At 39.6% G+C, this 17,787-nt stretch overlaps 1 protein-coding gene across 1 annotated transcript in view; it reads right to left on the bottom strand.

The window, feature by feature from the left end:
- MAN1A1 (mannosidase alpha class 1A member 1) overlaps positions 1 to 17,787 on the bottom strand; it is a 164,039-nt gene that overhangs the window by 18,627 nt on the left and 127,625 nt on the right. Inside the window, exons 7-9 of the mRNA XM_085318760.1 lie at positions 11,719 to 11,842; positions 10,033 to 10,126; positions 5,674 to 5,789 (exon numbers count right to left, since the gene is read on the bottom strand). Of these exons, the coding sequence (XP_085174886.1) occupies positions 5,674 to 5,789; positions 10,033 to 10,126; positions 11,719 to 11,842 (334 nt within the window). The remainder of the gene's footprint in view (positions 1 to 5,673; positions 5,790 to 10,032; positions 10,127 to 11,718; positions 11,843 to 17,787) is intronic.

Genomic DNA, 17,787 nt, shown 5'->3' on the forward strand with positions numbered 1-17,787 from the left:
GAATCAAATGGTTACTTAGACAAGTCACTGTCAAAAAACGTTATATTCTGTAATTCACAAATGTTCTAGAATAAGTATATTGATCCTGACAAGCTTTTTGCTGCATTAGCCTTTGTGGAGGAGGGRGAACTCGCGCAGTAAATAAGGCTGTGCAGGCAGACAGGGCGTTCCAGTGACAACAGCAAAGGCACAAGCGAAAAGGAGACTGTTCCTCTGGTGGGACTTCGCTTGTCCTTAAAGTGTTCAAACATCTTTATAGCGTGCTGCTTCTAATCACGAGCCATAAACATGCAGATTTTTTACTAAGTACTTTCTGTAGCCCAAAACATAGAGACCGCGTAGTTATGAATAAATCATTAACGACATAAAAATCTGCAGAAGTCTTGAGACTTTCCGTACGCAGTGTTAGAGACCCTCAAACCTCCTCCCTTACTTCTGATAATAGGGGAAGTATATCTAAGAGGATAAAAGGGATGACAAGTCTGGATGAATGCTCTGGTCTTTTAAGGGTAATGAATCTTGTGTTTCTACATAATACAGCTAATTCTATTGCTATGCACAGAACGCTGGTGCAGTAGTGTGATAAATATTTTAAACACAACAGCTGATGAAATATGTAAATAAGCTGTGTGTTTACTCATTCTTACACATCTCAGCTATAGACATAGCCGCTGTACACATTTTTGGGGAGTAATGTTGGGTCTACTGCACCATTTCCTTCTAAAGATCAGCTCCTACTGCACCACACTACTTGCTAGTGCAGACTTATCCTATAAGTTATTTTTTTAGCATGCCAACATGGGCTGAAGTACTGAATGTTCAGTTCATTAATATACTTCTGGCTTTACACGGTATGACAAACTAATCTAATCGAGTTGTTGCAGTTCTACCATTGTCCGTATTAGTTACGTAGTTTTTAAGATCACTATAATCGCAGAGCAAACCATTTTAAACAACTTGATGGGAACTGCAATCAACACAGACCRGCCACCAGACTGTCACCACAGTTAAACATACCCTTACGAAACTCTGGAGATAAAAAGGGTATCTGCCAATATCGTGCTTTCATTTTACTAACAACACTTTGTTCTTTGTTATGTGAACACTCAAAATTCTGATGCAAAAAAAGGGGTTTTTATTTCTTTAATGCCACAAAATTTTGTTGCATTTCTTAATCATGTAATCCAGGACTAGCAATCTAGCAATAGATTTTTGCTGTTGAGATCTGGCAGATAACGGCCGTGCTAATGCTTCACACCATCTATTCTATGGTATTTCCATTGCTTCTACCTCCATGTCTTAGGTRCTCAGGAGATTACTAGCTCTCACGTGACCATGTTCTGAGCAATTGTTACCAGGTAAGAAAAATTAAGAAAAATCTAGATGACTAAGAATWAGTGACCATTTCTAAGGTAAAACTGCAGGAAGGCAGCTGCTTTACCTCCCTGCTACCACTGGTTGGGTGAACCGAACAAAGGTGATTGGGAGCTGCTGGTCAGGGCATCTCTCTTTTTCTGCAAAGTTCCTCTGGGGTGAGTTACTTGTCTCCTTTAGAGCTTTTAGATACACCATTTCTCTAGCAATACGCTAYGGAAGGGATGGAGACAATGTCAGAGAGAGAGAAGAAATATTTAAGACCAAGAAAGCTTGCAGCAATGGCCATGAACACATGTAATATGAAAATTAGGAAAAGATAACTAATCATCGGAGCATCAGGAGTGTGGGACAACCTAGCAACAAAAGCAGTGGAAAAATCRCCCTGCAGCTTTTAAAAGGGGGCAGACTCAAGAGGGAGCGATTTGATGTGGTTGCTTCTGACACTGCAGTTGCTAGACTAGATTTAAGTGAACCCAAGAAGTCCATTTTTGGTCTAAATTATCATATTCTCTTACTAAAGCTGAACTACTCAATTGTCCCTCATTGGTCATCTGTGTTAACCAAAACCAGTAGAATCGTTCCTGTACATGACGCTYGCAAAGACCGAGAGTTTATCCCACGGCCAATCACATTCTCAAGACAGGTAACGTGGCAAAGCTGAGCACGTGCCTGAGCGTGTGTTCTGCAACTGAATGCTGCACGCTATCCATTTAAACAASTTTGAGAGGATCAAGTACTCTTACTTCCCAAATTATGGGAAACAAAGGACACTATATAAAATACGGCATTGCTTTTCAAAAGAGAGAAAAGAACTTATGTTTGAAATACATTCACTTGTCTCTATGCAAATCCTAGAGTTTATGAATCTCTCTGATTGCCTTACAAATACATTAAGATTATGCTCTGGTATTCAGAACAAGAATATCTCTGTCTCTTTTCCTATTAGAAGTAAATTCTTCAGCATCAGCCAAATATATGTCTTATTCATGAAATAGAAAAAGTTTTTAAATATAGCTTGACATCTTAGTTATTGCTTTTAATTTAAGCCATAAAACAACCTACAGATGTTACAAAAATTCTAATAGGAATACTTTTTTTTGTTTTTTAACATGAGTTACTGAACAGAATAAGAAATATTCCTGAAGCTTTAAATATTTCTAAATAAACTTCAGCTTTCCACAGTGAAGTCACCATATATTTTCATTGTGATTTCGGGACAGCAGAAGATATTGAATTAGGCATCAAATCTTTACATCTCAATTTTAGAATGCTGTGGATATAAGCTGGACAGAACGGATAGGAATGATCATGCTGTTCCCTTTGGTGTAGTCTAAAAAAGATTCTGAAAGCATCAGGGGAAATTTATCTAAGAAAATACAAAGCAGACTCAGAATGCCTCAAACGTGTAGACTATAGGCATAAAGAATGACTGCGGCTTGTGCAGACACTTAAATTGGCTTTAATTTAGCTAAGCAAGGGATCAATAGCAATAAAGCCAAAATCAGCATGGATTTCAAAACAGGCTAGTAACTTCGATGAAGAGCCCAGCATCTCAATCGGGCCCAAACTGTCTGCATAAATGCCACAATACTGCAACTTCCCTGCTGTTTTTAATCTGAACTAGCTATATTACAATATATTACACTTCTATGTGAACTTTCAACTTTGGTACTGATATACATTGGTGTAGAAAACTGAAAACATCAACACTACTATTCAGGAAACACTGGAAGTCACAGTCAACCAGCAACATGGTGAAGCCTAGCACATACTGATCATTTGATCCTGCCAAACACTGATGTTCTGGACAGACGTGATGCCTGGATCATCTAAGAGTGATCACCACAAAATACTAAGGCAATAGCTATGTTACACCTAGTTATTTATAAGCAGAGATCAAGCCCCGTCATTGATTTTGCTACGTTCAGTGACTGCTCCTGATCATGCARTTCAGTTCCCCCAGCTAATGGCTGGACGGGGAGAACTAGCAGAGCCATTTGCTGGAGAAGACACCTTCCACGCCCTGCCAAGATCGTGGCACGCTCCTGCAGGGGATGGTTACAGCTTTTGTACACAAGGCGGTTGTTAGCCCGACACAGCTAAGGTGTGAGTTTAAACAAAGCTGTGCTGTTTCCTGCCCGGGTGGACGCACCCAGGAGCTCAGGGTCCCCCCGTCAAATGAGCTGCAGTAACTGTGCGGCCGTTCCCAGCCCTTTCCTCACATGACCAGGTAACGCGATGGAGCTCTTCACCTAAGCCGCACTGCTGTGTGATTTGGGCTAGTTCAGGAGTGACCCAGGCACACTACTGACGTGTAGCCAACTCCTTAAACCACTTGTGATTCAATGCTGAGTGCTTGTACTGTCCTATACGAGAGATTTTCTGATTCACCTTCGTCTCCCTTGAGAAGCATGCTGGCCAGTCCAACACCCCAAGAGACGTTGCCCACATGGGAATTCCTCTCTACAGTTTAACTGATCTGTTTCTTTTCTTCCGAGGAAGCAAGCTTACATTCAAGTACCTAGATAAGGTTGTGGGGGGACAACAAAATGATGCTACGGATCAGTGTCAGCACCACCCATCTGCAGGCAGAAGAAAGCTGTGCTGAAGCCAGGAGAAGGTGAACCTTCAGCCTCACTGAGTGTTGACCACCAAGACTATTTTAGCCATCTTTCACTCTGTTATGGGCTGGAATTTACTCGCCCCTGCTGATCCCTGGCAGGGCAGGATGTGATGTGCCTGCAGTCTGGGCAGCAAYGGTCACGAGCAAATCGTGCTGGAGACATCCTACCTGCAGGAGCTTCCAGAATAGCTGTACTAGCAACCCCTCATTCTTTAAGGCACAGGTCTGTATACTAGCTCTTATCCTGTCTAAGAATGTATTTACAAGAAAAACTGGCATTATTACACCAGTGAAGGTTTTTTTGGACTAGAAGCAGCTTTCAGGTGGTTCAAAAATGCCTACCACAGTAAGATGAACCGATATCATATTATCAGACACTTTGTTCTCTCTTTTTGGCTGCCAACCTAATGGCTGAGCTATTACAATATCACTGTCCTTATGTTATAGTCTGAAATGTACTCAAGCCTAATTTAAAAATCCACCTTTTGCTCTGAAGCTGAAACCACGTTAGCAGTGACAATGAAGCTCACTGAATCCAAATCTTCACCTACAAAATTTAARGGCAGGATTTTCTTTGCATAGGATACACACTCCCTCAAATGATCACATACGACTTTTCTCTCTAATGAAAGAAAATAGACCCAATGAGTCACAGTTGCATTTTTTTTAATGCTGTAACTTTTTGCTGTGTGGGAAGCAAAAGAAGACTTTTTCTCTCCCTAGGGACAGTGTATTTCCAGATGTATGTAAGAACAAGCAGGTATTGGTTAGCATCTCGAAGCCTTGTCTACAGAAGCTCTGTACATACATACAGCTAATAAGAGAGAAAAGTGCTCACCATAGAGAACTTACAGTCAAAGCAGATGAAAGGATGGGGAAAAAAGAAGCAATATTATCCTCTCTTTTATATATGTGAAAGAACAGGGAAAATAGGTCATTTGCCCAAGATTGCAAGGAAAGCCTGTAAATATGGATTTAAACTTAATACTTCCCACGTACCAGTCAAGTGTCAGAAAAACATTATTTCTCCAAACCCAATATATTAAGGAGATAACATCAATAATGAGGCAAACTGCAGACCAGAAGGATCATAAATAAATTACCACATAAAACTGAAGTATGATAAATTCCATTTTTTGAAAACTTTCTCTCGTGTCCAATTTAAACAAATTGGATGTTTCATAGAAGCTGGAAAATATAAGCTTGTTATAACAAAAGGTTATTGCACAGCAATAACTTTCTGTTTTCTTTTATAATTATCTACCATAATACATTGATCCCTCTTTTGACTACAATCAAAATTGACTGAAATAATGTGGAAACACAAAAGAGAGGAATTCTCTCCTGGATATAGAGAAAAAGGACAAGTATTATCTATCTATGGAAAATTGATGAAAAAAATTGAACTTCTGACAGCTGCTCAAAGATTTTTGTCGATGTTGCACATTTTATACTTTTCACCTCCAGTACTAGAAAAGACTGACTGTATTTCAATTCAAAAAAATTTAGCTATATTTTAAGACACTCCCCTTTCCAACAGTACCTGTCTTTTAAAAATGAATTTGCTCTGGTAGCAAAGACATAAATCCCTCATGCTGTCCCCAGAGCCTGTGTCTTTAGGATTATTATAGATTAGATTATTATGGCAAGGAAGATTTAAATATCTCATTTACCTGAACAGCATCATAATACATTTTCCTGCCTTCTTCATCTGTCTTGCCCGACATCAGCCATGCCTTGAGCAAATACTCATAAAAGCTGTCCCCAAGGCCTCCAATGGAGACGTGATCTAAAAAGGGAGTGAACAGATTCAACAGCAATTTTATCTTCAATCTAGGCAATAAAACACAATTACTGTCAGAAATAGTGGTATATTAATGCATTTAAACATCTCATCCTACAGCAATCTTACAATAAATGTAATCTTGGAACCTCAGAAAAAACCTTAAATGATACAAAAAGAAAAAAGAAATTAATTGTTAACTTTTTCAGCAGGATAAAGCATCATATTTATTTAATGTCCATATAGTGCCACAGGAGTTCATAGCAAAGAAACTTAAGAAACATAGCAGAAAATTGTTGTAAGAATTCATAATTTTAGCATCTTGTTTGTGCTTACAACTTGCCCCATATAAAAATGTGTTAACCTAAGTTCTTTTTTTAAAAAAACGGGAAACAAAGTAGAACATACACTCTAATTTGACAGTTTCTTTCCCTCTTAATTGGCAGGCATTGATTATATTTGTTGTTTTATTCCCTAAAACTCCATTTAAGTCACTTCATTAAAAAAGCACAAGTTGGTGTTTTAGCTAAGTACCACAGAGTTGAATTTTAGGTTACTTAATGGCATTTGAAAAATTCCAGTGCATATATTTAAAAATGATATTACATTTTTAAACATCTGGCTGGCCTTAGAACTCAACAGTGGCTCTAAGGAAAAAAAGGGAGTATCAGCTCTGCCACATTTACCTGAGATTATTGTTATCACATTCTTTTATATGGAATTACTGTATGAAATGGTCTGGTACTACAAATACTGTGACTATTCAACTGCACACATTTAGGACTGGACACTATGAGCAATAACTACACACAAGTCAGGCCCCTTAATGTCAGCCAGACCACTCATGGGGAAGTTATTGATGATCTTGGCTGTTGGCAAAAAGTTGCACAAACTTGATGCTAAAAACATTCTTGGCAAAATCTGAAATGGTCTATCGTACGACTTCAGCATAGAACTCCTAAATACAGAAAATATTACAACTAAAAATTGTGTTTCTTTAAACTCGATTAAACTAAGAACATGTTAGTTAAAGATTTCCTTTTCTCAGTTGATATTGCCTGCTAAAATTAAGGTACTTGGCATTTACTGAGTCTTCACGTGAAAGGATTTCCAAGTGCCTCACTAGGACTGCTGTTTAAATTGCTGTCAATTTTAGAGTGGGAAGGGGCTCCACTAATTTCATCTCAGAAATCCARCACAGAGATGTGGGCACATATATTGCGCAGCAAGTCAGCGAGTCATACAACAAATTTCTGGGCCTGAGAAAAGGAGGACACACATGGGATGATCCAAGTCGACACACAGAATGAGACGCAGGTGTGTTAGTTGAGAGTCTATGGCATAGCTCATGTTTCCTAAGATTTAATTCTGATCTTAGCTCCAAAATTATGCCTCTGTTGGTGGAATTCCAAAGAACATAGAGAATTTATTTTTAAAATCCTTAATATTTTCTCTTCATGGAACACATCCTTTTGCCTACCGTATGGAAAGCCATGCAAATGCAGATGATATTCTTTTTTTCTGTTAAATCTTGACTACCAGTGTTTTTTTTTCCCTCTACTAGCTTGTAACATGCAAACAACAATTTACTTTTCTAAAGATATCTTTTCCCTTCACCAAACAAATACATTGTATCATCAAACCTAGATTATAAACAGCTCTTTTCCCTCCTTTTCTGAATGAGGTTTATTAAATTTCTGGAAAGAAAAAACCATTTATTTAATTATATGTTCATGATTCAAAAGGAAAAGAGGCTTCTTAAAAAAATGAGAATATTTTCTATGATGGGAGGCTGATCTTTGAACAGCAGCATTTAAATGACCTTTACAGTTTCCTAAATAAATTACCATAGAAACCTCTGACATTTGCAAACTAAATAGCACAAGCACAGTTTCATCAATAATAAGCCCTGTTATTATATACATTATTGCAGTAGACAAATCCAATTGACGCATGCTGCAGCAAATCACTGTCGGTTTACTGTCAAAATAACAAGGACTAAATGAATTTACAAGAACAGTGGCAGTGATCCAGCAGTGTCCTTCACAGTTACAGCACTGCTAGATAAGTAATGCTCAGAAACTGTTCTCCCCTCCCTACTCGATATTTGAGGGATAATACTTCTGTCTTGTACCAATTAAGGGTCTGTTTTGTCCCTTTTTTTTTTTCTCTCTGCTGTAAGCAGTTGAAAGAAAGCCTGGAAAAGCAATCTCAAATAAAACACCCTTCAAGTCTTATGTTCCTGATCTTCTGCTAGGAAAAAAAAGTCAGTATCTTCAAACAGAGGCAATTGAACTCAAAGAGGTACAACAAGTAAAGATCAAATTTGCTTTTGCTGCTTCAGCATGCTACGGACTGACCAGCATCAACATTTGCGTTCATCATTTGCACATGCAGAAAGCTAATTTCTATGGCAGTATTACATGCTATTGGAAAACAGGGACAGTATAAACTTCAGATTTTCCTGTGCATACCAACAAAACCTGTTAGTGCATAAGACACAATAATATTAAAATTAGGAAAACGTCAAACGCCATAAGACTGAGCTGGTATTTGACTGCCTCAACATAAATAAGGCAGAGATAATAATTGTGTCAACCACTAAAAAACAAACAAACAAACAAAACCTCTCATTCAGCTCACCAAGTAAATTACTGCAAGACTGTATAACCGAGCTTAGTGCCAGACTAAATAATGCCCCCAGTTCAGCCATGTGCATTTGCTGACTCTCAGTACTGTTGCACGAGATAAAGTAGCTGGATCCAAATTTCTGCTTAGGGAAGTGGTTGGCTGACCTGCCTCCAGAAAGTTCATTTTTGTGTCTGAATAAAGCCAAGGGTAACTGACACTGGTTGAACGTGGGCTCACAGACTCTGTGGGGGCTTTCTAACCAAATCCAGTGCCTTTTGCTTCCAGTGGGAAGTTTTAATGTTTTATAAAGCCATGCTAAGCCCATACAGGTAAGCAGTGGGCAAACGTCTTTTAGATCTGTAAACAGAATTAATAATATAGCTTTTAGAAACAGACTAACTGGAGTCAAGTGGCCATATAAACTGAGCTGCCACTACTACCTCAAAGTGTAGCAGACTTTTTTTTTTTTTTTTTTTTTTAAATGAAGGGAATGCTTCTGATTCATAAAGGACATGGCCTTAGACTTGAAGGGACAATGCAACTGAGTATCACCACCTTTATGGACATACATATTTTTTTTAATCATCAACTGATATATAGTATTCAAAAAAAATATTTTATTCAGTAGAACACTTTGCCTTTGTGAAAACTAGCCAATATATGCATACTGCAGCCAGTTCCACACTAACTTCAAAACCTTACTTTCAGCTTAGGTGAATCCTAAGCAAACTATTGTATCGGAGAACTTCTCAAACCCTTCCCCTCTCTGGCATTGTCTAACCACCTCCAACACTGATAAACTCTGGAACAGTGTCAGCTACATGACTGGTTTCAGACCAAGACAGCATAAACAGGCTATCTTCCTTGTTTTTCTTTAAACCCTGCCAGGACAAAAAAAAGTAAGTTGATAAAAGAACAAGAAGTTACATGACTGGGACGGTGCTGGACTGAAAGTGGACAAAGAAGAAATAAGAGTCTCTAAAAACACCCTCCTGGACACTACTGCAGGCTTTCAGCATACTATATAATGTTGTTATGTATAGCAAGAAAAGGGTCAGTGACCAGGAAGGAGCTAAGTAGTTAAGTGCTCAAAGCATTTTATTACACTCTTTCCCATCTACTTCTGGTGTGTCCGATGATTGTTCCGAGGGAATCAATGCCATCACTGTTCTCTTCCATTTGCTTCCTTAATTGTTTGCCAACAGTGTTAAACTTCAACAGAACTCACAGCTGGTATTAACTGGAAAGACTTCTTTAATGTCCGTTGGGCTACGCTAGTCTGAAAATATGGAAATCAGTCCAGATAAACTGGTAATGTTTTCTTAAACAGCTGGTTTAGAGAGCATTTTAGACTCTTCAATAAAAGATTTTCTGGAAAGGACTTTATGGACTACAAAGCATGCACATTCAGACATTCTCCTACTTATACAGGTCATATTGAAAGCTCAGAAGTATATTAAAAGTAGAATTATTATTTTTAAATGTGCTGTATTCTTGTATTACAGAAAACTCAGAGACAACGTGAGGCATCAACAAAATATATGATAGATAGAAAGAAGTTAACATCTAAAAATAGCATACTGGTATGTTCACAGCACCGGAGAACCAATCTACTTACGCTGGCCCCATTGGCCACTGCTGGGATTCAGATAGTTGGGGTACAGGCCTTCTGGTTTATCCAGWCGATTCAGAACTTTTCGAATGTTCATCACCTATTAGAAGGGTACAAAACACTTAAGCACTGATCCAGTTTTCGAAAAAATAAAACAGCATCGATATAGAAGTCGTAAAGTGCAAATATACCTTAAAATAAAAATAGTATAACTGAAGATATGCACTGCGCATCAGGATATTTCTATACACTCACATAATTTTTAATAAATAACCTCTCAGCTGATGTCACCATCTAAAGAAGCTCTGCAAATCCTCCAGAGTTTCTGTGCCAATGGCTGGTAAGGAGATGAGACACTAGAAGCAAGCGCTAGAATATCTTGCCCCGCCACAGGATACAGAAATTCATGGTGGGTAGTTGCCTTAACTAAGTGCAGCTACTTCAGCATTACGTCCCTCAAACATCCAAACTAGAAATGCTGTTATGTATTAAGCCCATCACCCGGTTGAGATGCAGCAGTGACCTGGGCTTCAYGCAGCAAGAGCTGAGCACGCTCCGAGCTCTCCCCGGCACCCCGAGGGAAGCGGCGGCACAGGAAAGGCCCAGGGAAATGCTCACGGTCCACATGCTCTGCAGCTTGACTCATCCACCAGCACAGCTCATCGCAGCGCACATGAAATAATTTAGACTGCATTTAACATGAAATTTAGCCACTGGGGAGAACGAAGATCATGACAAACGCAAACCAGAAATCTCAGCAAAGCTGTTCACTCCTTTAAGTTGGTATATAAGCAGTATTCATTTTAGTAGCATTCATTATAAATAGTATTCATCATTGCTTTTAGAACYACTACTAAAAATTTGGAATCTCAGTGTTAATTAGATTTTTAGATAAATAACRTGACCCAGAAGGCATAATGTTGTGTGCTCGTTGGAATAAGACTACAAAACTAAAACAAGTGCAGGTTGAAAAGCAAGAAAAAGCGAGCGAGGCAGAGAGAGAGGCAGAGAGAAAGAGAGAAAAAGAAAAGATGTAGCATATTAAGATCCATGTACTATTTAAGCACCAAAAGAAAAARTAAAATTTGCTTGAGAACTGAGGGCTGGGGTCAGGGGGGATTAGCAGGCATTACAGCTGTCTTGTCAACGGAGGTTTTTGTCTTGTTTTGTTCTTTTCCCCAAAAAACGCTCGGAGCACATTTTTTACAGRCACTTGAATGTAAGMGCTTTCTGACCTCACTGACAGCAATGATGTCATCTTGCATTTTAAAAGACAAAAGTTACTGCAGTGACTGCAAGGCAGCCCTGCYCCATTGCCTTCTACAAGTATCACGTGTTATCTCCAATATGAYGTTCATTTTTATTTGCAACATATTCAGGAAAAGTGCTGAAGAAACTCCATGGTCTGACTGTTTAATGTAACGTTAACTTAYAATATAAACACGGGTGTTACATGTTATGGGGCCTGGAAAGTACTAGTCTCAAGAAGATGCATCGCAGTAACTTTGGAAAAGGTCTCTGTCTCTATAAACAATATGAAAATGCAAAATCAATTAGGGTCTGCMTAGAAAACATCCACCTCCTGCAACGAATATTTACAACTGAGGAAAATCCAAATCTCTCCGCAGGGATAGTTAATCTCCCCAAGACGTGATTTATCTTTAGAACACAATTTTTCCTGAACAGTCTAACCTTTTCGGCAAACAGCGGGTTTCCAGACAGGTGGCTCAGGTKTATGAACTCCAGGTGCAACGTCCCAAACTCTGCCAAAATGCTGCTGCCGCCAGAGGCCCACGGCCAATTTCGACCGATCCCACTGAAGCACGGGCGGAGGGAAAAGAGAAACAGAAAATAAGCATGAGCATTCATAAAGCAATGCTAATTAAATAAATCGTGCAATGSCTATATTTCATGAGTAGAAGGTAACGAATTTAAGAAGTTTTCCACCTCCGCCAAAGGCGCCACGCTTCGGCAGCCTTCCGTGACTTTGTAACAGGACCTTGGACTATTTCAGTCCACTTCTGCCCTAGGTTTATAAGATCACTTCCTGCAACAAGCCAGTCTTTTAGTTCGTCAATAGCTCTATTACACATATCATTGTATCAGTTATGGCATCATATTTAAAGAAAATATAATAAAAATATTCTCAAACCTCACTTGCTTTCCTCGCATCTAGCACAACAAACTCCAATCCTAACTGTCTTCATCCTTCTTCAGGGCAAGTGTTTATTACCTTAAAATACTGGATGGGCATTTGCRGTATATCTGGCTTAATATTAGAGATCTTCAGGGGAGTAGGATACTTCGGCATTGTCTGACAGGGCATTTTTACCAGGATCAGTAATTTCAATTTTAATTAAGACTCAAAGATACTTCAGAGCAAAATTAATCCCTGGTTTTGTGCTTMGAGTAGAGAAAAATGAATTTCTTGTTAAATCTCCACTAGAAACTAATGCTGRTTGAAATTCAGGAGAAAAATTTTTAGTGTTTCATTAAAAAAAGCTTTTTTGCCCTCTTGAAATTTCTATCAGAAATATTCAGGAAAAAAAAAGAAATTAAAGAAAAGCTAGCCACTTTCTTGAGCATCGGGATGAACAATGACATATCAGAGCAGCACATTACTACCATGAGTATTAGAAATAAGCAGACTTATTAAATGCTGGATTGTCTTCTTTTTTACAGTTCTAAATAGCATTAAAAACACCCACCCATGCAGGCACGTATATATGCATGTATACGAATTTCTTAATTTTACTTTTGCATAYAAGCAGTCGCTAGAGTCATCAGTTAGCACTTATACAAGCATGAAAATAAGATATTCTTCTCGAGTTAAAACGTGATTCATATTTTGAAAAGAAAAACAAAACAAGAAATCCAGCTTCAGTTCATTATGATGGACTTTGTCAGTTCTATTAAATTTTCTGTTAAAATTCCTTCTGCAAAAGGTCAAATATCTATGCCTAAATTTCAATCAATATAATGAAATGAAATCTCCTGTAAAGTTATTTCCCCACTAGTCATATTAACACATTATTTTGAAATTTCTATCATACACAAAAAATAAAAACAAGTCATTCCGCTTTAAAAGCAAAGTAAAGAATATGAATAAAGAACACGTTTTCGTTTTCATGTGCTGCCTTTAATCCCTGCATTGCCTTCTGTCTGTCCAGCCTTGAGTTGACGGTGCCTTTGGAACCCACTGAGGTACTACCAAAAATAAACCTAGAATATTACCTRCTGATAGATGTACTTATATCCTATTTCTGAAGTACCTTAGCATCTGTCAAATACTTCCCATAGGTATACTATAGATTTTTTTTTTCTAGACCATAAAAAGCATTGAAATGACTAAATTTATTTTGAATGCTGAGTGGAGGGAGAAGTTGTTGGAACAAAATGAAAGAGATCTGATGAGGCTCCTCTGACTGACCATAAAGGTGCAAGAGACTGAGACATGTGGAAGTCCTCAGACACAAATGATTGCACAAAACTCCAAAGGAGAATAACCTTTCTAATCTTAACTGAAGACAAAATCAATAATGAACTAAAGGTACAGCAAAGATGCACACAATCCAACTTCTGTACGATATTTATATGACAGAAACAGAACACAAGCTTTATGGGATCTAAATATCTCATTGATTTAAGAGCAAACTCACAGTGCTTTTGACATTTGATGCAAAAAAAAAAAAAAAAAAAGAGAAGAAAACACTGATTTATCTTACAAGCTGTCTGCACTTTAATCTACCTTGGGTCAGAATTCAACCAATTGGTGCCATAAAGCCTTGGTTATCATGGAAAATAAGATCAAGATGAGTACCACAGACAAAGTGTCTGGAAACCTCCTATGGACTGGAGAGCCTACATCTTGGGTCATTCACCCAAGAAACAGGTACAATTTTTACAGGCACTTGAATAYAAGCGCTTTCTGACCTCACTGACAGCAATGATGTCATCTTGCATTTTGAAAGACAAAAGTTACCACAATGACTGCAAGGCAGCCCTGGCCCTTTGCCTTCTACAAGTATCACGTGTTATCTCCAATATGRCGTTCATTTTTATTTTCAACTTATTCAGGAGTACTGTACTGGCCAAAATCCTGCCTAATTGMTGAATTCTAGAATGAATGATTTTAGCTTGTGTTCAGATTATCTAGATTAAAAGAGATGAGATAACACTCTACAGGTAAACAAAGCTAAAAAAAAAAAAAAAAAAAAAATCAAGGATCTGAGAAGTTACCATGTTTTGGTGCAATAAGCCAAAACCCAACTTCTTTTTCTATTAAATTGCTCAGTAAATCTCAAGTTGGAAACATTGAGCTGTTCCTGCAATAATGCACTGGTCAAATTTGGCTGAAAATGTAGCAAGTTCCTACTTTGCACGCCAYCAGGACTTTTGCTGATATCAACACATTTTGTCAGAACATTTTGATATACTGCATTTTGGCAACCAGAAAAATTGCCAAACAGAGCCATTGAGAGGTTTTCTGCAGGCTACAATGTATTCAATACAAGTTTTACTGTAAGTAGCATGTTCATATATATGATGGTGTGAGAACGTAAACTCCTAGTGCAATGAAAGTAGGAAGAAACATCCATGTTGCATCCATGTACTTTTTAGGGTGTTTCTGTTGCTTTTAATTGGGACAGGTGATCAAAAAGAAAAAGTATGGACATCTTTCTGGCAACTGTGGAAAATAATTACGACAAGGTTAGGAGAATCTGCTGGTTTTGACTCAYGGGTGTCCTATGTCAAAATTGGTAAGCTTGTTTCAACAAATGGTAGAAGTAAAGAATTGAAACTTCAGTGTCTTTAGCTGGTTTTCCTGCAACCTCAGCTGTGGGGGGACTGGTATCCCATCATGTATTTCATCTTTGGGAGTAACAAAGCAGTCAGGTTGTCCATATTCCCTCCAAATATCTGGAGGGGTGGAAACGGCAACCACAATGCTGCTTCTGACTCCATTCAGCTCTATCTTTATTTYAAGGTGATACTCCAGAATGCAGGACAATTCAGATAATCAGTTCTCAAAGAGGCATTATGAGAACCTGGGAGACACTCGTACAAACCTCTCAAACATGCAGAATGAGAAAGATTTCATACCCTGTGATCCTTTTCAATCAGGGAAGGTAGGCTATTAACAGACTCCTGGCTTAAAGAAAGGAAACTGAAGATGGGTGCTTGTATTTTAGTGAATTTTCCTAAGTACTGCTGTTCTTTCCAACTTTCTTTCTATTGCAGAAATTCATATTAAAGCATAACCATCACCTGGCCTGTCCGACAGAAGCACCCCATCCCTGGGCCACCAGCTATGACCAGACATCAACCCCGCTGGAGGCCAGGGAACAGGTGGGTGAGGCAGAGCCACACAGAGGTCTTCTGGCAACTTCTTGAATCTTTTTTTCTCCTTATACCCCTCCTGCTTCCCTTAGGTGTATTTCATACCCCTCCTTGTGGCTCACGCCCTAAGTGTGAGTATTTTAAATAAAGTTGAATTATTACCTCTCTTTTTCATGAAAGAAAGGACYCCCACCCCGCCCCACATCCTGCAAAAGACCCCTGAATCGCCATTTGGTCTTATAGACAGTTAGCAGCAACTACTCAGATAATTTTCCAAGTATAATATGACCGCTCCTCCAAATTTTAACCTTAAAATTTTAACAGCAGAGGACTAAAAAGCATGGCTCATAACAAAGGCTGCGTAACTCAGCACACCGACGTCGTGTATCAGCTGAAGAACTGATCGCAACTGCAGATATGGAAATAAGAGAGCAGAGAGGGTATTTGCAGAGATGAACCTCTCCAGGGCTTCCCTGACAACCAGTGCAGAGAGAGACAGCAAAATTAAATCACTCTTTAGAGGAGATTAACCTGGAGATGGACTCTCACTACAGAGCAAACCTACAGAGACCAGTCTCATCTACACTTATAGCCCTTTCCCAATGCCCGAATCTCCTCAAGATTTGCATTAGCTTCTCAGATATCAGATTAATTTTATGGCTCTTTAAAAACTAGAAATAGAGATTAATTCTTTATAACTTTGTATTTTTAATTCTTGAATTAAAAAATGAAAATTTTCCTATCTGGGAATTTATTTTTAATGGTCTCTTTCTGGATAAGCCACACTTCTGATGACATTTATTTAAAATGTTGCAAGACAATTATTAAGAAGATCAAATTAAAAAAGAAACTCTTTCTGCAGTACTGTGACAAAAAACACCACAAAGTCTGTGAAACTTGTACACCTAGCCAGTCACAGCTGTGCAGATGGTGCCATAGGTTGCTCATTACAGTCCTGAAATCGTAAAATAAACAAGTTAACACAACATGTTAGGAACATGTCAGACATTMAAACATCACTTCCTCCAAGCTCAAGAGCGGTGCATCCCTATGAGTAAGAAGTGCAGSAAAAGGGGCAGGAGACCTGCATGGGTGAGCAAGGAGCTCTTGGCCAAATTCAAACAGAAGAAGAAAATACACAGACTGTGGAAGAGGGGACAGGCTACTTGGAAGAATTACAGGAATGCAGTCAGGGTATGTAGAGATTCAGCGAGGAAGGCTAAGGCCCAGCTGGAATTGAGTCTGGCAAGGGACATCAAGGACAACAGGAAGGGCTTCTTCAAATACATCAGCAGCAAGAGGAGGACTAGGGAAAATGTGGGCCCACTGCTGAATGGGGCAGGGGCCCTGGTGCCAAGGGATACAGAGAAGGCAGAATTACTGAACGCCTTCTTTGCTTCAGTCTTCACTGCTAAGGGCAGCCCTCAAGAACTCCAGAGCCTGGATGTGAGGGAGAAAGTCCAGAGAAGGGAAGACTTTCCTTTGGTTGAGGAGGATAGGATTAGAGACCTTCTGGGCAGGCTAGACATCCACAAATCCACGGGCCTGGATGGGATGCACCCACGGGTACTGAGGGAGCTGGTGGATGTTGTTGCCAAGCCAATCTCCATCATCTTTGAAAGGTCCTGGAGAACTGGAGAGGTGCCTGAGGGCTGGAAGAAAGCCAATGTCACTCCAGTCTTCAAGAAGGGCAAGAAGGAGGACCCAGGGAACTATAGGCTAGTCAGCCCCACCCCCATCCCTGGAAAGGTGATGGAACAGCTCATTCTGGATGTCATCTCCAGGCATATGGAGGAAAAGAAGGTGGTCAGGAGCAGCCAGCATGGATTCACCAAGGGGAAATCCTGCTTAACCAATCTGAGAGCCTCCTATGATGGAATGACTGGCTGGGTAGAAGAGGGCAGAGAAGTGGACGTTGTGTACCTTGACTTCAGCAAGGCTTTTGACACTGTCTCCCAGAACATCCTCCTAGATAAGCTCAGGAGGTGTGGGTTAGACAAGTGGACAGTAAGGTGGATTGAGAACTGGCTGAAAGGCAGAGCTCAGAGGGTCGTCATCAATGGCGTGGAGTCTAGTTGGAGGCCTGTGGCTAGTGGCATCCCCCAGGGCTCAGGACTGGGTCCCATCCTGTTCAACTTCTTCATCAACGAACTGGATGAGGGGATAGAGTGTCTCCTCAGCAAGTTTGCTAATGATACCAAGCTGGGAGAAGTGGCTGACACACCTGAGGGCTGTGCTGCCATTCAGAGAGACCTGGACAGGCTGGAAAGTTGGACGGAGAGGAACCTCATGGTACTGAACAAGGGCAAGTGCAGGGTCCTGCACGTAGGGAAAAATAACCCTAGGCACCAGTACAAGGTGGGGGCTGACCTGCTGGAGAGCAGCTCTGCAGAGAAGGACCTGGGAGTGCTGGTGGATGAC

The sequence above is a fragment of the Rhea americana genome, unplaced genomic scaffold (assembly GCF_003343005.1).
Source record: "Rhea americana isolate MKP2758 unplaced genomic scaffold, rheAme1 scaffold_117, whole genome shotgun sequence".
NCBI lineage: Eukaryota > Metazoa > Chordata > Aves > Rheiformes > Rheidae > Rhea > Rhea americana.